The following is a 20,275-nucleotide window of genomic DNA, read 5'->3' as shown; positions in this document are numbered from 1 at the left end:
TGCTAAATCAATTTATTGTTTCGCAGCAGGTGTATGAAAGGTGGGTTTATCCAGAAAGGAACATATAGAGAGAAAAATCCCCCAGCACACTGCTATAAACAGCAAAGGAACTGCTATTTCTACTTGTACACAAAAATGCAGAATTCTCAGTAACACACATTTGCACATGTATGGTAAACCACCCGCCCTGTCACGGTGCTTCTGCTAACTTACCAAGAGGTACCCCAGGAGCCTCAATATAGCACCAGCACTCCCCATCAGCTACTCAATCAATTTAGAGGTTCACCGCAGCTACTTGAATGGGTGGGACTTTTCTCTGTGTTTGTTCCTTTCTGAATAACCCAACCATCTCAACTTTCCTTTCTGTATTGTTTGTTTGAGAGGCATGTTCTGGTATCAGTAGCTAATGGGGAGTCCTGATGCTGTATTGCCATTTGGAGGCTTATTGAGGTACCTCTTGGTAAGTTAGCTCTCAATTTAAAACCAAAAATATGTATGGCCCAAATATAGGGACACTAATTGTTTAGAGTTAGGACCACCCTATTAGCAGAAGCGCCTTGACGGGGCGGGTGGCTTACCATGCATTTGCAAATGTGTGTAACTGAGAATTCTGCATTTTTATGAACGATGTTGGAGCTCTCTGCAAAACGGATGAGAGGTGGATGAGGTTAGATGTTTGTCAAACATAAGGCAGCATAAATAAATATCATTTTTTTTTTTATCCCTTATAGCGGGCATATAAATCTCCTTTAAATAAATGAATATAATGTCACCTATGAAGCTCCTCATGTCAGAAAAAACGGCAGATTAGGGGGCAGATTCAATCCAGCGCGCAGTGCCGCTGAACACCGTCTCGATGTTCAGATGCGCATGTTGCCCACTACCCAACTATTAAAATGGAATTTAATGTTATTAATAATTCATCATTCAGCTGTGTCACTCATTCAGTGTCAAGTATATTTAAAAAAAATGTTTGATTGTGCGGTTAAATTCTCTGGTACATTATTAATTAGAGTGGATTCGAGCTTGTAAATATTACCAACATATTATTAATTAGCTAATTTTTCAGGAAAGCACTTTTAGCGAACTGTAAATATATTTAATTTTGTTAAGTACGCTTCAGCCAGTCCGTCGATGTATTTCTGCATTTTCATTTTTAGATTTACACCCACCCGGTAAGAACGGAGGAAGGGTCGAGTTGTCTCATTACTGGGGAAAGTCTTGTTATTACTGATGTGGACACCAGAAGTGAGGATCTGAGAATTCTGCTGAAAACCCGACCGCTGCATGGGAAGGTGGAACTTCAGGGCGTCGTTATGTCTGAGGGCAATACGTTCACCCTGGAGGAGCTACACAGCTTCAAAGTCAGGTAGGACCAAGGTGCCTTTTCTCCTATACAAGGACGGTCATATTTTGCCCACAGTTATTGTGATGGGACTGTGGAATTACAAGTTGCCTTCCTCTGCCTTACTATCATCATCATCATTTATTTATATAGCGCCACTAATTCTGTAGCGCTGTACAGAGAACTCACTCACATCAGTCCCTGCCCCATTGGAGCTTACAGTCTAAATTCCCTAACATACACACAGACAGAGAGATACTAGGGTCAATTTGTTAGTAGCCAATTAACCTACCAGTATATTTTTGGAGTGTGGGAGGAAACCGGAGCACCTGGAGGAAACCCACACAAACACAGGGAGAACATACAAACTCCACACAGATAAGGCCATGGTCAGGAATTGAGCTCATGACCCCAGTGTTGTAAGGCAGAAGTGCTAACCACTGAGCCATCGTGCTGCCCATACTATGAGCATAAACCAGCTCTGGCCTTTATTGCACAGAATGTTCTACTTGTCGGAGTGTTTATAACTGAAATATACTTTTTTATTTAATGCCTCGAAGCTACAGCAGCAGGGACCATCTGTCTTTTTAAACGATCAGAATACCTGCTGAATGTGTGTCCTCCTTAATATTCACATGGTAGGAATAAGGATCGATGAACGGGATCAATGCCACCTATTTGTAGGACTCTTATTAAGATTATGTGTATTTCTACATGGGCTTAATCTAGATAGCTATTATCATTACTCACCTGTCCGGGCGACACTGGCCCAGAGAGTTAAGGGTTAACCTACTGCTTTGCCAACGTGCTCGTGACGCACCTGTAAATGCGCAAGGTGGAAAGAGTGAAAGGTCACTTGTTAGTCCAACCTACTGGCACTTTAGGACCACAACGTTTATTCATTAAAACATTTCTTCTTTCTCCTAAACTGCTGCTCAGTTTAGATTCACTTATGTGTTGAATTCATTCATCTCAGAGAGAAGATCGGAACTGACTTTAGTACATGGGGCAATTTTTTCGTGTGTATGTTTTTTATTACATTGGTCACCTAGAGATGCGTTGTACACAAAGGTGCCAACGGAGGGTGCAAAATGCATCTCATTGAGAGTACAGGACAAGTCCCAACATCCGAGACCTCAAAAGAGGTGGAAAATCCAAGTCCTACTGCACGAAGAACAATCCACCGTCTCCTCCACCTCTCTAAATTATCTCGTCCTGCAAAACGAAAACTAATTTTTGCCTGTTGGTGCAAAAGCCAGGGTACTCGTGGGCCTAATACACACTCAACAAAGAGTGTCTTTGACCCAGTCAGAAGCTGCATTCCTTCAGATGCTGCCATATTGACTGTGCGCTTAGCTTTGCATTTATCGAATCTAATGGTAAAATAAACTAATCTTACTTATTGCTGTTACCAAGGTTGCCAAAAGAAATTTCGGGATACAGCAACTACTCGGGCAAGGGGGGGGGGCTAGCAAATTTTAGCCGACTCAGCAGCCTATTTTAAAGAAAAAAAAATGCAGGTGGGCCAGTGACCCAGCCCATGGTAGTCCAATATGGGACCGGCCCCGGTGGCAGATGCCCCCCACACCAGCCAGTCCCTGCTCTTGGCGTCCCTTCCTTAGCCACCAAAGTCGGTGTGACCACACCAGGTTAGTGCCTCCTCCCACTACAAATGTAGAACAGGGCCCCCATACTTTATACCTGCCCCCCCATCTCAGCACCCTTGACTATTACATAATTACGATTAAAGCATCTTTTTCCTGCACACTAGTGATTCTGTCAACGCTTTGCTGTGCATTAACTTTTCTAGAGATCTGCAGAATATTCCCCTTGTTTAATTATTATCACAAAATGTAAAATTGGTCATTATCTATTTATCACTACAGATAAGTTATCCATCACTTTTCTTTTCTGATATTTGCAGTTAGCACAATCTGTACTTAAATGTATTTACTATTTGAAATTGTAGAGTTTATAACTTATCAATTAATATGTTTTTCTACGTGGGTATGTTATAGATTGGTTTTCTGTGTAATTTCCCCGGGTGATGAGCGCATTCCCTGTAAAACGTCTGCAGACATCGCCGCTAGATTAAAGTGGAATCTTTTCTAATTAATCCCACTATGCAAAGACTGATATGTTTTCTGTTTCAACGATCAAAACTCGGTGACTTTATCAGTCATTAGACAATACGCGGAGTGATAAAATGTCGCGCAGATGTGTCGAAATAAAAACCCAACTGCACTATATGAGATAATGAAAATCCCTCCATCTCTGGAGAGGCCGAACATATTGTTGGCATTGATTGGGCAGAAGGGTCTTCTCATCCCATTATCAGAGACCACCACAAACGCACCGTCATATTGTGCAATGGAAGAATTGAAATTCCCATAGGCTGTTTAATTATATGGTGTGGGGGGAATGTGAATTAACCCCCTCCTCCCCCCCCAGACAAATAAAAAACAGGGCATCCCTCCCCTCCTATGTAGCGTAAGCCCTTGGTGGTCTCTGCCGCAGAGTGATAGACAGATACTTTGACCCGTATTTGTTAGGAGAGAATGCCAGACGTGGAGGCAGATGTAGGGGAACAGTGTGTCAGTATTACGACATATAATGTCTTGTCCTGACTTACTGATGCACTTGCTTTAAATCACCTTAGAACAATCGTTTTAAGTTTTCTCTTCCAAAAAGATGCATTTTATTAGCATCCATCGTGGTCCGTCAGGAATTCTATTAAATTGAATCTATTTGGTGAGATTTGAAGGGATTTTTGAGATTTACGGCAATTTTTCAGTACTCCGTAGCAACCAATCAATCAGTCATCTGCTATCATTGAACGGGCATAGAACCGCCTTGTACTTTGTTGCACCAATCTTTAAAGGGACAATAAGCGAATGAAAAGCATTAACCTGAGTATAGGCGACCACGAAATGATCGCACATAGAAAAAATGCTAAATTCTCTCATATTTGTCTGCACCTCCTAATGCATCAGCTAAGTTCAGACTATAGTACAGAACTTCAAATAAGCAAAAGGGGTAGATTTATCAAACCGTCTAAAAAGGAAAAGTGGAGGTGTTGCCCATAGCAACCAATCAGAATCTAGCTATCATTTATCTCGTACATTCTAGATAGCAGGTGAATTAGTGATTGTTATTGAAGCCCATTGTTAAACAAGCCTAGTACAGCTCGTCTGCACCTTAAAGTCGGTCATCGTAAGTATGTGATTGTGGTGTTAATGTGCTCAACTAGACCTCCCTGCTCTGCCTCCCCAAGCGTACGGGGCCGCAAGTCTAAAACACACACAAAACTAGATCCGAACGCTATCTGGTATGCATACGCTACACAAACTGACGTACGGCCAAGTGTAAATGAAGCCCCCAGTGTTAATTCCCCTAATAAACATTACTGAGCCTTAACCTCTGCAGGCTGGTAGAACTGAACGGTGTAACCAGACTTTAATCTCCCTATTTCCAAAGTGTATAGGAGTAAAGTGGAAATGATAGAGCTCACAGTGTGATTGTTTTCTGCTTTTTACTGAAGGTATCAGCACGATGACTCTGAATCATTCGATGACGTCATCACTTTTGCAGCAACAGATGGAATCAGCACTGTGGACGGAATCCTGAGCGTTCAGGTGATTTAATGTGAAACTAAACAATGAAAACTGATTAAAGAGGTTAAAATGAAACCAGCCCGCTACCTATAGCAGAGAGCGGGGCTTCTCCCCCTCCCCTGGGACCCCCCTTGTTACCTGAGGCTAATATGCGCCTAGCACTTTGGCTTCTGGTTATGGACGCAGTCAGCCCATAGCGCTACGATAGAGCTATATTGATGCCCCGTAGTACCCTGATCATGACTGAGAGTGGGCGTCAGATAGCAGACAGGCTCCCAAGGTAGTGCACTATGTGTCTGGCATAACCAGGATGCATGGGGGCGTGGCTATAATATTAGACAGTGCTTGGCTGCTCTCCAACTCTTCCTATCCCCATAATATACATGGGCAATGCTGCGTGCACTACTGATAGGTGCACGCAGCTCTCCCTTTTCAAGCAGAGCCGTATGAAGCAGAGGCAGGGTCCAGCCACCTCAATTATACAGTGCCCAGGCTTGAAGGGGGTTTCTGGGCACTAGGAAACCCCCCTCGGTTTGCCTATGCCCTTTACGTCTCCAATTTACAGCTCATACAGTGAAAATTATACTGACATATATCAGCGACTTACTCTCTGTTTTTGCTGACTGGGAGCTGCCATTAAAGTTGGGGGGGGGGGGGCGCAACATTATATACAAAGGGTAAATTGAGAGCACCCTTCAGACGGGCAATAAATCCCACAGGTGACTCGGAATTACATTCCCCAGACAATACTGCAAAAAACAAAAATGCTAAAATCTTCTATCAATTTCTAACTAGCAAAAGGTGAAAATAATCATCATTGTGTTTCCCAAAATATACAGCTTGTGCAGTATGTCAGTGCTATATAAATAAAGGATATAAATAATATAATAATAATGTAACATGTGTACATGTGACCCATTATTGGTCCTCTTATTGATGAAAGTTAGGGCCATCCTATTAAACATAGAATTTGATGGCAGATAAGAACCACACGGTCCATCTAGTCTGCCCATTTTTTAACCTGTGGTATTAGTGGAAGCCCCTTGTAAGAAGTGATGGACGGCTCACACATATATTTGCAACTAAGACATCTGCTTTTATTAGTCTTAGAGGCAGACTTTATATTATAGTTTGTGCTATTTTGCTGGTTTTACATTGCCCGAGCTAGTGGCCTTTTTCTTATTTGCATCTCTTCAGCCGCTTCCTTACATTGGAACATTGTAGCACTAATAACCGCTGCTCCGTTTGTTGTCACTGTTTGATCTACAGATTACCCCGGTAAATGACGAGCCCCCGGCCTTACTAGTTGGCCTGATATCCAGCCTGAGGTGCCCAGAGGGCGGTCACGTCTACATCACTGCTGAAAACCTCTACGCAACCGACCCGGACAGCGACGACGCAAAACTCACCTACATGATCGCCCGCGTTCCCCTATACGGCATAATACAGAGACAGGGGGCTGTGGTAGAAAAGTTCACCCAGCTTGATGTCATTCAAGGGTTAATCTCTTACATTCATACCGGTAAAATATTCTGAACTTTATTTTAAGTTGCATTTGTCTAGAGTCTAAGTCCATTATTGTATTCAATCAACAACTCCCGCTTGTCTGGGATTTTAAAGTGGGTGGAGACAGAACAACTTGTAACCAATCAGGTAATCAGAATGTTCAAATGAAACAAATAGGAAGCTACAGACTGAGAGTTATATAGTGGAAAGAATGATTAGTGCCGCTGGGTGATGGCTGGATTCATGGTGCATCCAATTGCAAAGCGCTACGGAATTTGCTGGCGCTATATAAATAAATAAATGATGATGATGATTAGCGACCTTGTCTACCAGTCCTCATCCACATTTGGTTTTTCCTTAAAGAGATTGTGGCACAGTCATTTTGTGCCCGCACGCTGCAAATTGCAGACTTATCGTGTGTGGGAACTTTAAGATTTGGGCCCTTTGGTTAATCTATCTATGGTTAATGAGATGGCATTGCGGTCAGTCCTGCAAAACACTGTACAACATGGTGTAAGCACAGCTGTCAAATGACAACCGAATACTTTCTCGAAGGTTATTTAATAGCTGGAAGTTAGGCCATGAACAGACAGAGCTGTACTGATAACTAACTGTGACCACACTCTTGTTTGGCATGATCGGCAAACAAACAAATTTGCGTTAAATTTGGCCCACCATTTAAATGGCTTATTGAAGATATCTGGGCTGAGATTGGACTAAATGTGGTTTACTGTGCGTCTCTGCAAAACCCTCCATTGCCTTCTCATTCCCTCCAGAATATAATTCAAGTTGCTTACCCTCACTTATGAAGCCCTCTTTAATGCCTCTCCCTCTCAAACCTTGTCAAGAAATCATCATCATCATCATCATTTATTTATATAGCGCCACTGTTTCTGCAGCGCTGTACAGAGAACTCACTAACGTCAGTCCCTGCCCCATTGGAGCTTACAGTCTAAATTTCCTAACACAGAGAGACAGAGACAGGGTCAATTTTCATAGCAGCCAATTAACCTACTGGTATGTTTTTGGAGTGTGGGAGAAAACCGGAGCACCCGGAGGAAACCCACGCAAACATGGGGAGAACATACAAATTCCAAACAGATAAGGCCATGGTCGGGTATTGAACTCATGACCACAGCACTGTGAGGCAGAAGTGCTAACCATTACTCCTCTAGTCACCCACTACGCTATGTCAATGACACTTGCCTACTCGGCCCCATCCTAAGCAATGAAAACGTCTTGGCTGCACTATATAAAATATATACTGTATGTATATATATATATATATATATATGATATAAAACACTAACTCTAATGGTAATAATAATTTTTCCACTTTTAATTTCAACGTCATGGCAACGCACCTGTCAAAGACTGACGTTTGCAAAATGTTCTCCCTTAAATAATAATTTTCTGCTTAAAATGTTTCTTCATTCTCCGACCGAAACAGCCTAACAGATGCTTCACATAGTCGACTTAATGTAAGAAGATTATTTGGAGTTTAGAATAATTAAATAAAATATTCACAGCAGATAATAATGTACTGTAACGCGATCTTGGAATTTTAATTCCAATCTAGTTCTAACCAAAATACAATTATAAGCAGGTGAACATTAATTGCAAAGTGCAAAGCATTCGTGAATATCTGGAGAGTCTGACGCACGTCCAGAGTTCACTTAAGCTTGGCATAATTCCTGTGTACTTAACATGTTTTCCTGCTCTTTAAGGAGGCGAGATTGGAGCCCGTCCTTGCGCGGATACCGTTACACTCATAGTCTCAGATGGGGAATCCACCTCGGCTGACACCTGTTGTGTTGATGGAGCCCGTCCCCCTCCAATTCCACTTCACGTCAGCCTCCCCGTCTACGATCTGAATATCACTCTTACACCCATCAATAATCAGCTGCCTATAATAAACATTGGTAAGTATAGTGTGACTAACAAGTCTGGAACTCCACTGCGGGGCTGAGTGTAAGGTAATTAAGTACCCATCATTTTTTGGATGAGTGTAGCTTACCATATGTTACCGGGATATAGCGGAGTTAAAAATATCGCAGAGAGCAACAAATGACAGCGCAGAGACCTATCAATGTGATGATTGAGATTCATATACAGTATTATGAAAGGAAACCTTGCTGTGCTCTAGTTGTTGTGGAACCAGAGGTCTCAGCATGCCCTGACAGCTTTTATTACAGTTTCATTTATGTATTTAATTACTCATTACAGTACATTTATTTTTAGCTAACATCCCCCAATCTCTCAAATTAGGAGAAATGTGGGTGTCCCGTAGCAAAGAACTCTGCAGTTTGGAAGAATGCATCCAATGTTTTATCTAACGCAGCTGACAACTCAAAGAAGGGGAGGGATCAAACCACACTGACAACTAGAAGGATAGGGTTCAAACTGGACTGACAACTAGAATGGGAAAGTTCAAGCTACTCTGATAACTAGTAGAAGGGGAGAGTTCAAGCACTGAATACATTTTTAACATTAATGCTGACTAGACAAAACCGCCCCTCTGAAGCACTGGTCCTGAAACAGTTCTTCTAGATGGGGAACAGAGGGATGCTGCATAAAAAAAGAAAAAATTGGTGGAATTATCCCACAATGAAATCGGTCTGTGTGGTGTAATAAGTGTTCCATTGAAAGTAATGACCAAACACCTTACACGATTAAGATGGTTCTGCGGGAATGGGAAGGCCTCCATGTATGCTCAGTCTCCTTGAAGTTCATTAGAACATTGTTTCCAAGAACACAACATTGTGTGTGTACGTTGTCGCACAGAATCAGACACGTTCCTGCCGCTATGCTGCGTATTAGATGGTGTTCCCCAATTCAACCAGATCTGGTGCACTTCGGCCGTGATAGGGAGTAAAACTAGCTCCTCTCTTGCAATCGGTGCCCTCTTGCCAAGCCAATCCGTAAAGGTGTCTGTAAAAACTGATTCAACAGATGCCTTAAGTTTCCAACCCTCTCCAATAGCCAAGTATATGTACATCTGACACTGATGATGGGAGATAGATCTATTGTATAATAAATGAACAGACTCATCAAATTATTTAATATTCACAGGGGAAATATTCGTTGTTGACGAGGGCTCTTCATCGGTGATCTCCATAAACCATATGAACGCCTCCGATGCGGACACTTTGGCGGATGATTTAATCTTTGTCATGGAGACACAGCCACAATACGGATACCTTGAGAACATGACACCTATGCCTGGATCGGAGAAGACCACTTCTGAGATCAAAATAAGTGAGTTACCTCCTATATATGTTTAATGGGCATCTAAAGACGCGTCATTTGTGTTTTATTTTCATAAAGTATCGATCTTTAAGCTTACACTATCCATAATCCCTCGTATGTACGGTATATTTTTATAGTAATAATTTAGAGTTTTTTACTATCCTATAGTCCAATCTGCAGAAAATTGTCCTCTCTGTGTTCCATACTGATACATTGTGCAGCACAAACTTTATTTAGAAAACAGTCTCCAAGCCAGATTTATTTATTTGTATGCACCTACCAACTGAACCGAAGCAAGGAACCCTATCCTTGGGATTGCACAATCTGAATTTTGTTAAACATTACCTTTACAAGTGTGTAGGTGATGGTTGTTTTGTGCAGATAAAGATTGTAATAAAAGTCATACATCATCAGCAATTTATTTATATAGCACCACTATTTCCGCAGCGCTGTACAGAGAGCTCTCTCACATCAGTCCCTGCCCCATTGGAGCTTACAGTCTAAATTCCCTAACATACACACAGACAGACGAGGGTCAATTTGACAGCAGCCAATTAACCTACCAGTATGTTTTTGGAGTGTGGGAGGAAACCGGAGCATCTGGAGGAAACCCACGCAAACACAGGGAGAACATACAAACTCCACACAGATAAGGCCATGGTCGGGAATCGAACTCATGACCCCAGTGCTGTGAGGCAGAAGTGCTGACCACTGAGCCACTGTGCTGCCTTGTACATGTTTAACTACTATAACCTGTCACTTTGACAATGTTGCAAACAATAAGTACTGTAGAATTGTTGCTAATTAACTGAGAGTTCTAAAAGTAATCATATTAATCAGCGCTTTTTGCAAACCGACGATATTCAGCAAATTTGCAGGGCAAATTTATAACGGCAATGATTTTAAGGCAAAAATTGCCTTTCAAGACATTGCCGTTTTAAATTTGCCTGCAATGTCACCGAATATCGGCAGTTTGCAAAAAGCGCTGATTAATATATTTACTCTTAAAGTCTAGGCAGCCTGAGCGGGATTCATGAGGTCATGATGAAAGAGATGTTATATGAATGTACTGCTGAAATTAATAAAAAAAGAAAACTGTCATCCTGATGTGATTGAAACACTTATAACAGACAGTGCCCTATATCTAGAAATATAAAATTCACATAATTTATATAAATATAAAAAAACAGACTTTTTCCCCCCATAATAAACTTCCCCCCTTTCAGGAAACGCTGCATCATTGCATTCCGGGAGTGTTCTGTCCCTTGATGGTTGTTGCATGATATCACATTGGGGGTAGATTTATCAAACCTTTTAAAAAGGAACAGTGGAGATGTTGCCCGTAGCAACCAATCAGATTCTAGTTATCAATTTCTAGAATGTAATAGATAAATTATAACTAGTATCTGATTGGTTGGTACAGGCAACACCTCCACTTCTCCTTTTCAGAATGTTAGATAAATCTCCCCCTATAACATTGGTAACATGTAAAACTAACGCAAAATAACACAAGTTGGGGAATTTGTCAACTGAGTTGATAAAAAAAATATATGATAATTTAATTCTTTAAACTGCTTAAACTTATTCACTTACGACTTGAATGAATTTCTGATAATATCGACGACATTTATGGGCGCGGCCTATTTAATGACAGCTGCGACAGCTTCGTGATAAAACGAAGAAAATTTAAATAATGTTAAAAAGTTGTTTAAAACTAAACTGCTTTTAGATTTGCATTTCAATTTTCTTAAATTACTTACCAAAGATATAGAGATAAAATGCACCATCTGTGAAGAATTAGCCGCATATTACAGTCAATGGGCTAGATTTACTAAACTGCGGGTTTTGAAAAAGTGGAGATGTTGCCTATAGCAACCAATCAGATTCTAGCTGTCATTTATGTAGTGCACTCTACAAAATGACAGCTTGAATCTGATTGGTTGCTATAGGCAACATCTCCACTTTTTTTAAAACCAGCAGTTTAGTAAATATACCCCAATGTGTTAAGAACAAAGTGCACAGCGACTGATGATTTTATGTATCGCTGTTTATTCCTGTCCAGGTTCCTTCAGTTTACGGACCGTCGGCTCCGGGTATATCCGCTATGTCCAGTCACGTCATGAGCGCATGGAGCCCACGGCCGATTTCTTCATGGTCTCGGTCACTGATTCCATTCATAAATCTATGACCGTACCATTCTACATTGTCATCAAACCCACAAACGATGAGCCGCCTCAACTGCATGTTAAAAACATAACGGTAAACTCATTTTCCATTCATTGTCATTTTGTCATATTACAGCCAATGAAATCCTTGCATTTTACAGCTGCCAACCTCTCCGTTTCTAGCTTCAACTGCAGCACAAACTTTGTTCATGAATATAAATGATTTGTGATACATAGGCCTGGTTCATTAAGGAACGTAAATGCCGACACGCGCCACATTTTTTGTAAAATCGCTCTGCGCATTCACAGAAACAAACCATACGCCAGAGAGCGCCGCACTGTCCAATTCATCTTAAGGCACAAAGGATCCTACACTACAGCATCCAATTTCAGGGGAAGGAACGGGGAGGGGACTGGGCGTATGCAGGTAGTCAGTGTACAGTACAGTAAGGATGTGCCAAGCTGGAGCACACAGCAGCGTCCGATTCAAGCTTTGGGCATCTCTAATCCCCAAAGACATTTTTGGCGTGCAGGTAGTGTTGGGATGGGTCAGTATATGCTCATACTACTTCAAGGATTTGTAGTGTCACATTCCACATATTAGATACTTGTGTGTCTCCTGCAGGGCCCGATTAAGGGTTCTGGCCGCCCTAGGCTATTTCAGCCGTAGAGCCACCCCATCCCTCCCCCAATATAGGCTATTTCAAGAGTAGCGCCCCTCCCCAACCACCTGACCTGCCCCCTTCAGCCTGCTCACCTGCTCCCTTCAGCCTGCTCACCTGCCCCCTTCAGCCTGCTCACCTGCCCCCTTCAGCCTGCTCACCTGCTCCCTTCAGCCACCTGACTTGCCCCCTTCAGCCTGCTCACCTGCTCCCTTCAGCCACCTGACCTGCCCCCTTCAGCCTGCTCACCTGCCCCCTTCAGCCTGCTCATCTGCCCCCTTCACCCACCTCACTTGCCTCCTTTATCAAATCAAATATCTTAATTTCTACTTAGTTTCAGAACTTTTACTTAATATACAGTATATCCTTTGTGACAGTTATTATCACCTATTATATATTTTATATACTGTACATAATTTGCATTTTGCATGTGTTGGCCCTTTAATTTCTACAGACTCCACGGTATTTGATTATTGTAAAATCCCCAGATACCGAGTTAGTTACTGATTTTCACTGTTGTTTTGCACATTCCGGAAGAGAAGAAAATAAGGTTTTTCTCTGGTCAGGTTCCGTCTCTTAGATCCTTTCTGCTGAGTTTGCAGAGAAGGGGAAAGACTCCTTCTCATCTCTGGCCATTGAAATGCGTGGTGTGACCAGTATTAGGGACACCTGCTGAGTGCGGACAGGATTATACATTCAGCTTTAACATGCCTTGAGACAGCTGCGAATGATTAGCTGACTTTTTTAGGAAGCTTTCTAAATGGCTTATAATCCTCTGCATCATACATTAGGAAATAGTCATATACTCCAAAGTACCTGAACATAAGGGATACAAATAAAACACAAATACTCCATAAATCATCCTATTTCAATCTACCATAACCGGGGCCCGACATACATAGCGGATAACTATTTTCTTATTGAATCTCCCATGGTGATTGTGTATTTTTGCACAAAGTTTTCATTCAAACCGCAGAATTGAAGAACCATAGACTAATAATGGGACCCGGTGCCAATATTATTAATAAGACAAAAATATAACAGTGATAGGAATACTCATATATTTTCCCTGAAACCCCGCAACTCTATCGAAGCTTGACAACCTAGAGAATCTCAAATGATCTGCAAGGTTGTCAGGCAGAATCTGATTGGACAGAGCTCGATTCTATTTACAGATCCGATTGTTGAGGTAATAAGTGGAATTCCATTGACTAAACTCCATCCTAATTGTCAAAAAATACCTCCCAACTGTCCCGATTTCACCAGTACAGTCCCTATTTTAGGGCTCTGTCCCACTGACTTGTCCAGGGACATGTTTGTCCCGCGGGTAGGAATGTCGGAGAGAAGGGAGATAGCTAATAGCCAGCCTAGCACTTTACAGCGCTAGCCAGCCCTAGGTGTGGTTACATCCCCACCTCAATGTAGCCACACCCTCATTGGGATGTGACCACACCCTCATTGGGATGTAGCTACACACCCTGTCCTGCTGCTAGGGACAGGCATGTTGGGATGTATGTCAAACGTTTCATTAAATTTTTGATATATGAATAGTATATATCTCCCAATATTGATACATGGAGAATTGGGTCACACAAAAAACACTGCCCCCGCCCCACCCAAACCCATCCCTGATCCACCCCAACCCCGTCCAGATTATTCCAAACATCCACACTTTTAGGTAAAAGTCCACCCCTTTTCTTCAGAAGCGCCGGCCCATTTGAAGTCCTTGATTCTGCACCATCCCGTCAAAATCAGGACAGTTGGGAGGTACGAGTATACATAATATGTGCAAGTATATAAATGCTATATGCACACACAACATGTACAGTATATATCAATTATTCAATAGCATAGTCTAGAAACTGTGTTGTACAATAAATGTACAAGGCATGATTGGATCATAAGTAGCACTTTTAAAAGGTTTTAAAAAAAAAATCCCACATCCCATATTTGCTCCTATATGAGTAGAGTCTGATCTGCACAACCCTATTTCTTTCAATGTAAGAATAAATTCTATGATCTGAACATTCCAGTATTAAAAAAAATCAGAAGACCACACCCCCGTATCACAGGCCACGCCCCAATCTGTAGAGCCACAGCAAAATTTGCCCTGGGCTTTGTCTCTCATTGTCTGCAGAGAATCTGAGTTATCATGGGAAAATTGTTACTTTTGGGTGGGGTATAGTGACCGGCTATACAAAATACAGACCCTGGGGCAGTAGCACAGTTATAATACTATGGGTAGATTTATCAAACCTTCAAAAAAGGTAGCAGCCAATCAGATTCTACAACTTATTTATCTAGTACAGTTCATGAAATGATTGCTAGAATCTGATTGGTTGATAAGGGTATTACCTCAACTTTTCCTTTTCTGATGGCTTGATATATTTATCCCTTAGACCATATCATATTAATATGTTATTATTATATAATACATTTTTAAACTCAAATGGTTAAAAAAAAGGTTAAAAATGGTAAGATACCCGAGAACGGCAATTATCTCCCCCGGCCAGTTCTGAAGATGAATTAAGTGCGGAGAATAAAGTGAGTTTGAGGCGTCTCATTGGCAGGTTTAGGGATGGGATTGCATTTGATCATCACCGGTCCCCTGTGAACTGTGCAGACCACAAAGTGTAAACAGACCGCATTAAAATAGAACATGCCTCACGCCAGACGCCCATGGCACAGGATAAAGGCACGTTAAATCCCAACTTCCATGTGTGGTTCTCAGCTGGTGTAAATCCCAGAAGTGAGTACCACACACACAGAAGCTATATATAGTATAAAACATGTTTATAAAGCAATAGAGACTGTTTCACAGTGAAACAAGGACTCCGGGAAGAAACAGATCATTTTGAATGTATCCTGTTTTTCTTTCCATGAGTAACGTTGGTCAGTTTGAGAGAATTATTGTTTTGTTAGTTAGTAATCCAGACACCGTGTGTATTAGCGGCACGCTATGATATTACCAATCTGCCACACTGTCTCCTTGGGGCTGTCAGTATGGTCCTCGTTTCAGCCCAAATTCTTATATCTGATTCCAACAACATCCCGGCGTGATCCAGACGCAACCCTGTCCAAGTTTTGGGGTTCATTCGCAGGTCACACACAATTTTTTTTTTTATTTACTGAAATTGGCGTTAAGTTTGTGAAACTGTTTTTGTTCTTTTGTCTTTCTTAGATAATTGAGGGGGGCAGCTGCGCCATAGGGCCGGCTACATTAAACGCAGAAGACCCTGATATTCCACCAGATGTATTACTCTTCTCGGTTGTAACGCCTCCTGCGCACGGCCTGCTATTGAATGGCGCACAGGACAAATTGAATCCCACCGAGGTCAACGGAGAACTACAGATTCACAGCTTCACCTGGGAAGAACTGAAGGGAGGTTTGTGCTATACTTTTATTGCGCTCATCGTAGTGCCTATGCGTGTTCGTTATATAGATACAAACGTTCCTGCGGAATCTTAATCTGCGCCAATCTCTGTCCTCCTCTCCCATATCCTGTTGGGCTTCCAGGGGACTGTTTTTTTTTTTTCTGTCTCTCTCACCAGATGAGACTTTTGGCCGCTTTGGGATGTGTTTTGTGTTTGTGAATGTCTTATAATTCCTTCTTGTCCAAGATCCAGTGGTAATGCATCTCCTCCCCGGCCTATGATATATAGGCTGTGTATGTCCTCTACTGGAATCCAGAAGCTACTGCAAACCAGCCGGCTTCAAGCAAGGATCCTTTTATTTTAGGGTCAAAAAGACATTTTCCGAAAAAGTGAACAATAGACTAAATACACGTTTTACCATCTGGATGTTGTAGAAGTCTCTCATGAAGTATAGAAAGTTACACGGCGACTGAAGAAGGAACAGAAATCGTATGAAAGATTTATTTAACTGCAACTGATCTAAAAACAAATAGCTAAATAGATTGCTGTAATATGTGGATCCAGCAGCTAAAATATTATGGAAGTAGGTGAAGGTTAGACAGCGTAAGTAAACTCCAGCATGCCAGCCACGATTGTAATCGACATACATTGCAAACATCACACTTTGCGTTCTCCTCTGTGAACACGAGAAAATGGAGCATTTGTCATCCCTAACACGGTGCCGCGCCCTCTCAGTTCCTGAACGCAAGTGGCTCGGCTGCAAGTTGTTTTTCAAAATTGTAAAAGTCACTGTAATTTCCCAAATTTTACATAGATTAAACAGAGCTACGTTCTAGAAAGTCAATCAGGTTGAAATACAAATTCAAACTTCGAACACTGTAGTATTAAAAGCGTATTATTGTATTTTTAATTAAAAAATAAATGTATAATACATTTGCATTATTTCCAAATATTATTCAATCATTGTTTATAAATAAACAATATTTAATAATATTAATTTTAACGCAAGCAGCAAATTTGGAATTGCAAATTCAAAGCATTGATGTTTCGTGGCCTTTGAAATGGTGAAAATCTTTCAGCCGTATTGAAATTTTTCAACCTCTCCAGCGCCTGCTTTAACTTGGTGCTTTCACAACGGCATTTGCAGTGCTCCTTCCTGAATTGCCCATAATGTTAATCATACTGTAGATTTGATGCAAAAAAAACGGTAATCACTATGGGCCTGATTCATTAAGGAAAGTTAAGTAAAATAATTGAGTAAGTAGTCTTCTGGAGAAAACCATGGTACAATGCAAGGGGTGCAAATTAGTTTTCTATTTTGCACATAAGTTCCTTTGGCTTTCAGTATCATCTCTATGCGGATGATACCCAAATCTATCTATCCTCTCCTGATATCTCGACATCTGTGTTGTCCCGTGTAACTGACTGTCTTTCTGCCATTTCATCTTGGATGGCCTCTCGTCAACTCAAACTTAATCTTTCTAAAACAGAGTTAATAATATTCCCACCCGCCAACAAGAGCATACCTGACATTTCTATCTCTGTTGATAACATGACCATAAATCCCACCCCACAAGCTCGCTGCCTAGGTGTAATCCTTGATTCACGCCTATCCTTTGTTCCCCACATTGACTCTATATCTAAATCCTGCTACATACATCTAAAGAACATTTCCAGAATCCGCACATATCTCACACAAGACACTGCTAAAACCTTAATTCATGCACTAATCATCTCCCGCATTGACTATTGCAATTCCCTCCTTACTGGTCTTCCCAAAAACAGACTCAAACCCCTAAAATCTATTTTACATGCTTCGGCAAGACTGATTTTCCTTGCAAATAGCTATTCCTCTGTTGAATCACTCTGTATGTCTCTACACTGGCTGCCTGTCTTCTACCGAATCCAATATAAAATACTTTTACTAACCTACAAGGCCATCAATAAAGCTGCACCAACATACATCTCCTCTCTTGTCTCAAAATATCTCCCAACTCGGCAACTCCGTTCTGCAAAAGATCTGCGTCTCTCATCCACCCTCATTACATCCTCCCATTCCCGGTTACAGGACTTTTTTCGGGCTGCACCCACTCTATGGAACTCTCTCCCTCGCACAATAAGACTCTCCTCTGTTCTACAAACTTTCAAGCGTTCTCTGAAAACCTACCTATTCAGACAAGCTTATAATATTCCTCAACCACCATCTTAACCTCACTACCTTTAGCCTGTTACAAAATTTCACACAAGACAACTACCCCCGGAATAACATTGTTGTGTGACAGGATCATTTAGCTTATGAGTCACCCTACCTTTGCAGTCTGGCTGGGCCAAGATGCAAAATGTATACTTAACCTCATGTGTCAATCTCCCATTGTCCCATAGATTGTAAGCTTGCGAGCAGGGCCTTCTCACCTCTTTGTCTGTTTTACCCAGTTTGTTTATTAGTTTATTACGTTTGTCCCCAATTGTAAAGCGCTACGGAATATGTTGGCGCTATATAAATAAATGATGATGATGATGATGATGATAAGTTAAATACTGTCAGTTTTTTCATGTAGCACACAAATACTTGATAGTTTATTTGTACACTGAAATTTAAAGTTGATATTTGTGTGCTACATGAAAAAACAGACAGTATTTAACTTAGGTGCAAAATAGAAAACTAATTTGCACCCCTTGCATTGTACCATGGTTTTCTCCAGGAGACTACTTACTCAATTTTTTTACTTAACTTTCCTTAATGAATCAGGCCCAATGTTCTCAGACTCCATTTTAGCACCTTAGGGCATTTTAGTAATATTTAAAATTCGCCACCACAGAAAAAATTTGTCTTGTACATTCTTTATATCATACTTACCTACTCTCCCGGAATTACTGGGAGGCTCCTGAATTTCAGGGAGTCCTCACAGACTCCTGGAAGAGTAGGCAAAGCTCCCACATTTGCCAAAATTCACGGCAGTGAATGGAGGGGGCAAAGCTTAATAGTGCCATTAAGCTCCGCCCTCTCCATTCAATGTTGTTTTTATAGTGGGGGCGGGGCTATGGTGACGCGACAATATCACTACGCCCTCCTCCTACCCTATGTCACACACATGAATTCTCCCCCGGAGAAATATTAAAAGTTGGCATGTATGCTAAATATCACTGATGCCCACACAAAATGGAGGCAGGCATTTTGTGTGCTTTACCAATATTCATGAACATGCAGCCTACCGGTTCACTAGGATCCAGTGACCCCTCTTTGCTTTGCAGTGGAAGCATCCATTTTGTGGACTGAACCAATATTCATGGGAATGCAGGCTATGAAATGATCTAGAAACTGGTGACACCACTGAGGCACAAAGTGACGGCAGCCATTTTGTGACCTGAAACAACATTCAGGAGAATGCAACTGATTTTGAGTAAAACAGTGACATCACTCGGGCATGAAAACCTATAAATTCACAAACTACTGACATCCCTGAGAGATAATTGACAGGCTGCGTTCTCATGAATATTAGTTCAGCACTCAAAATGGCTCAAGGTGTGGGCGGTGGGTTCAACATGGTGGTGTGTGAGTGTGTGTCTATAGTAGGGAATTTAGACTGTAAGCCCCAATGGGGCAGGGACTGATGTGAATGAGTTCTCTGTACAGCGCTGCGGAATTAGTGGCGCTATATAAATAAATGATGATGATGATGATGATGATGGGTATCTTATGAAATACTGCCCTGATTGTGCGTACTCAGTAAATATAGGTACCAGTAATGTGTCTATGGCATTCTATAGCTTCTGTCATGTGGAGTAACGAGCCCATTTCTAGAGAGGATAAACTAATGACTTGTTTTCCTATAGGAATGGGCATTGTGTACACGCATGACGACACAGACACTCTGCAAGATCGCTTTGTCGTGCAGCTGACAGATGGCAAACACACAGTCCAAGAGACACTACATGTGCACATCATGGCAGTCAATGATGAAAGACCGCATCTTATCAGGTTAAGTATATGACAAAACGCTCTGACTGCTGTCCAATTATATACAGCAGCACCATCTAAACATTATCTGCTCAGTCATTTACTTTATGTATATATGATATATGTGTGTTACTACTGTTGGTCTTACAGAATAACACACCCATTGTACATATATGTAAAGATTCATCAAATGGCCAGATGGATTCACTTTCTCTGATTGTATTAAATTAATATTTGTGGTAACATCACATTAGGAAATAGTTAATTAATTTGTTTTTGTTCACGGAATTATGTTAGTCCCAGACAAGAATCTCTGTGTTTCTGTATAAGACAATCAATGTGAATATAGAGATAAGGGCTCAGACAAGCCAGTTATGCCCTCAAGGGGGCAATTGCCCTCC

The 20,275-nt window shown here is 41.4% G+C and overlaps 1 protein-coding gene across 1 annotated transcript in view; it reads left to right on the top strand.

Moving 5' to 3' along the window:
* The window catches only part of LOC142098885 (FRAS1-related extracellular matrix protein 1-like), a 125,094-nt gene that overhangs the window by 53,835 nt on the left and 50,984 nt on the right, over positions 1-20,275 (top strand). Inside the window, exons 14-21 of the mRNA XM_075181765.1 lie at positions 1,161-1,369; positions 4,887-4,980; positions 6,229-6,481; positions 8,193-8,387; positions 9,538-9,723; positions 11,777-11,973; positions 15,723-15,927; positions 19,751-19,895. Of these exons, the coding sequence (XP_075037866.1) occupies positions 1,161-1,369; positions 4,887-4,980; positions 6,229-6,481; positions 8,193-8,387; positions 9,538-9,723; positions 11,777-11,973; positions 15,723-15,927; positions 19,751-19,895 (1,484 nt within the window). The remainder of the gene's footprint in view (positions 1-1,160; positions 1,370-4,886; positions 4,981-6,228; positions 6,482-8,192; positions 8,388-9,537; positions 9,724-11,776; positions 11,974-15,722; positions 15,928-19,750; positions 19,896-20,275) is intronic.

This window comes from Mixophyes fleayi, chromosome 8, assembly GCF_038048845.1.
Source record: "Mixophyes fleayi isolate aMixFle1 chromosome 8, aMixFle1.hap1, whole genome shotgun sequence".
In the NCBI taxonomy this organism is placed as follows: Eukaryota; Metazoa; Chordata; class Amphibia; order Anura; family Limnodynastidae; genus Mixophyes; species Mixophyes fleayi.
This window is presented reverse-complemented; position numbering and strand designations above follow the sequence as displayed.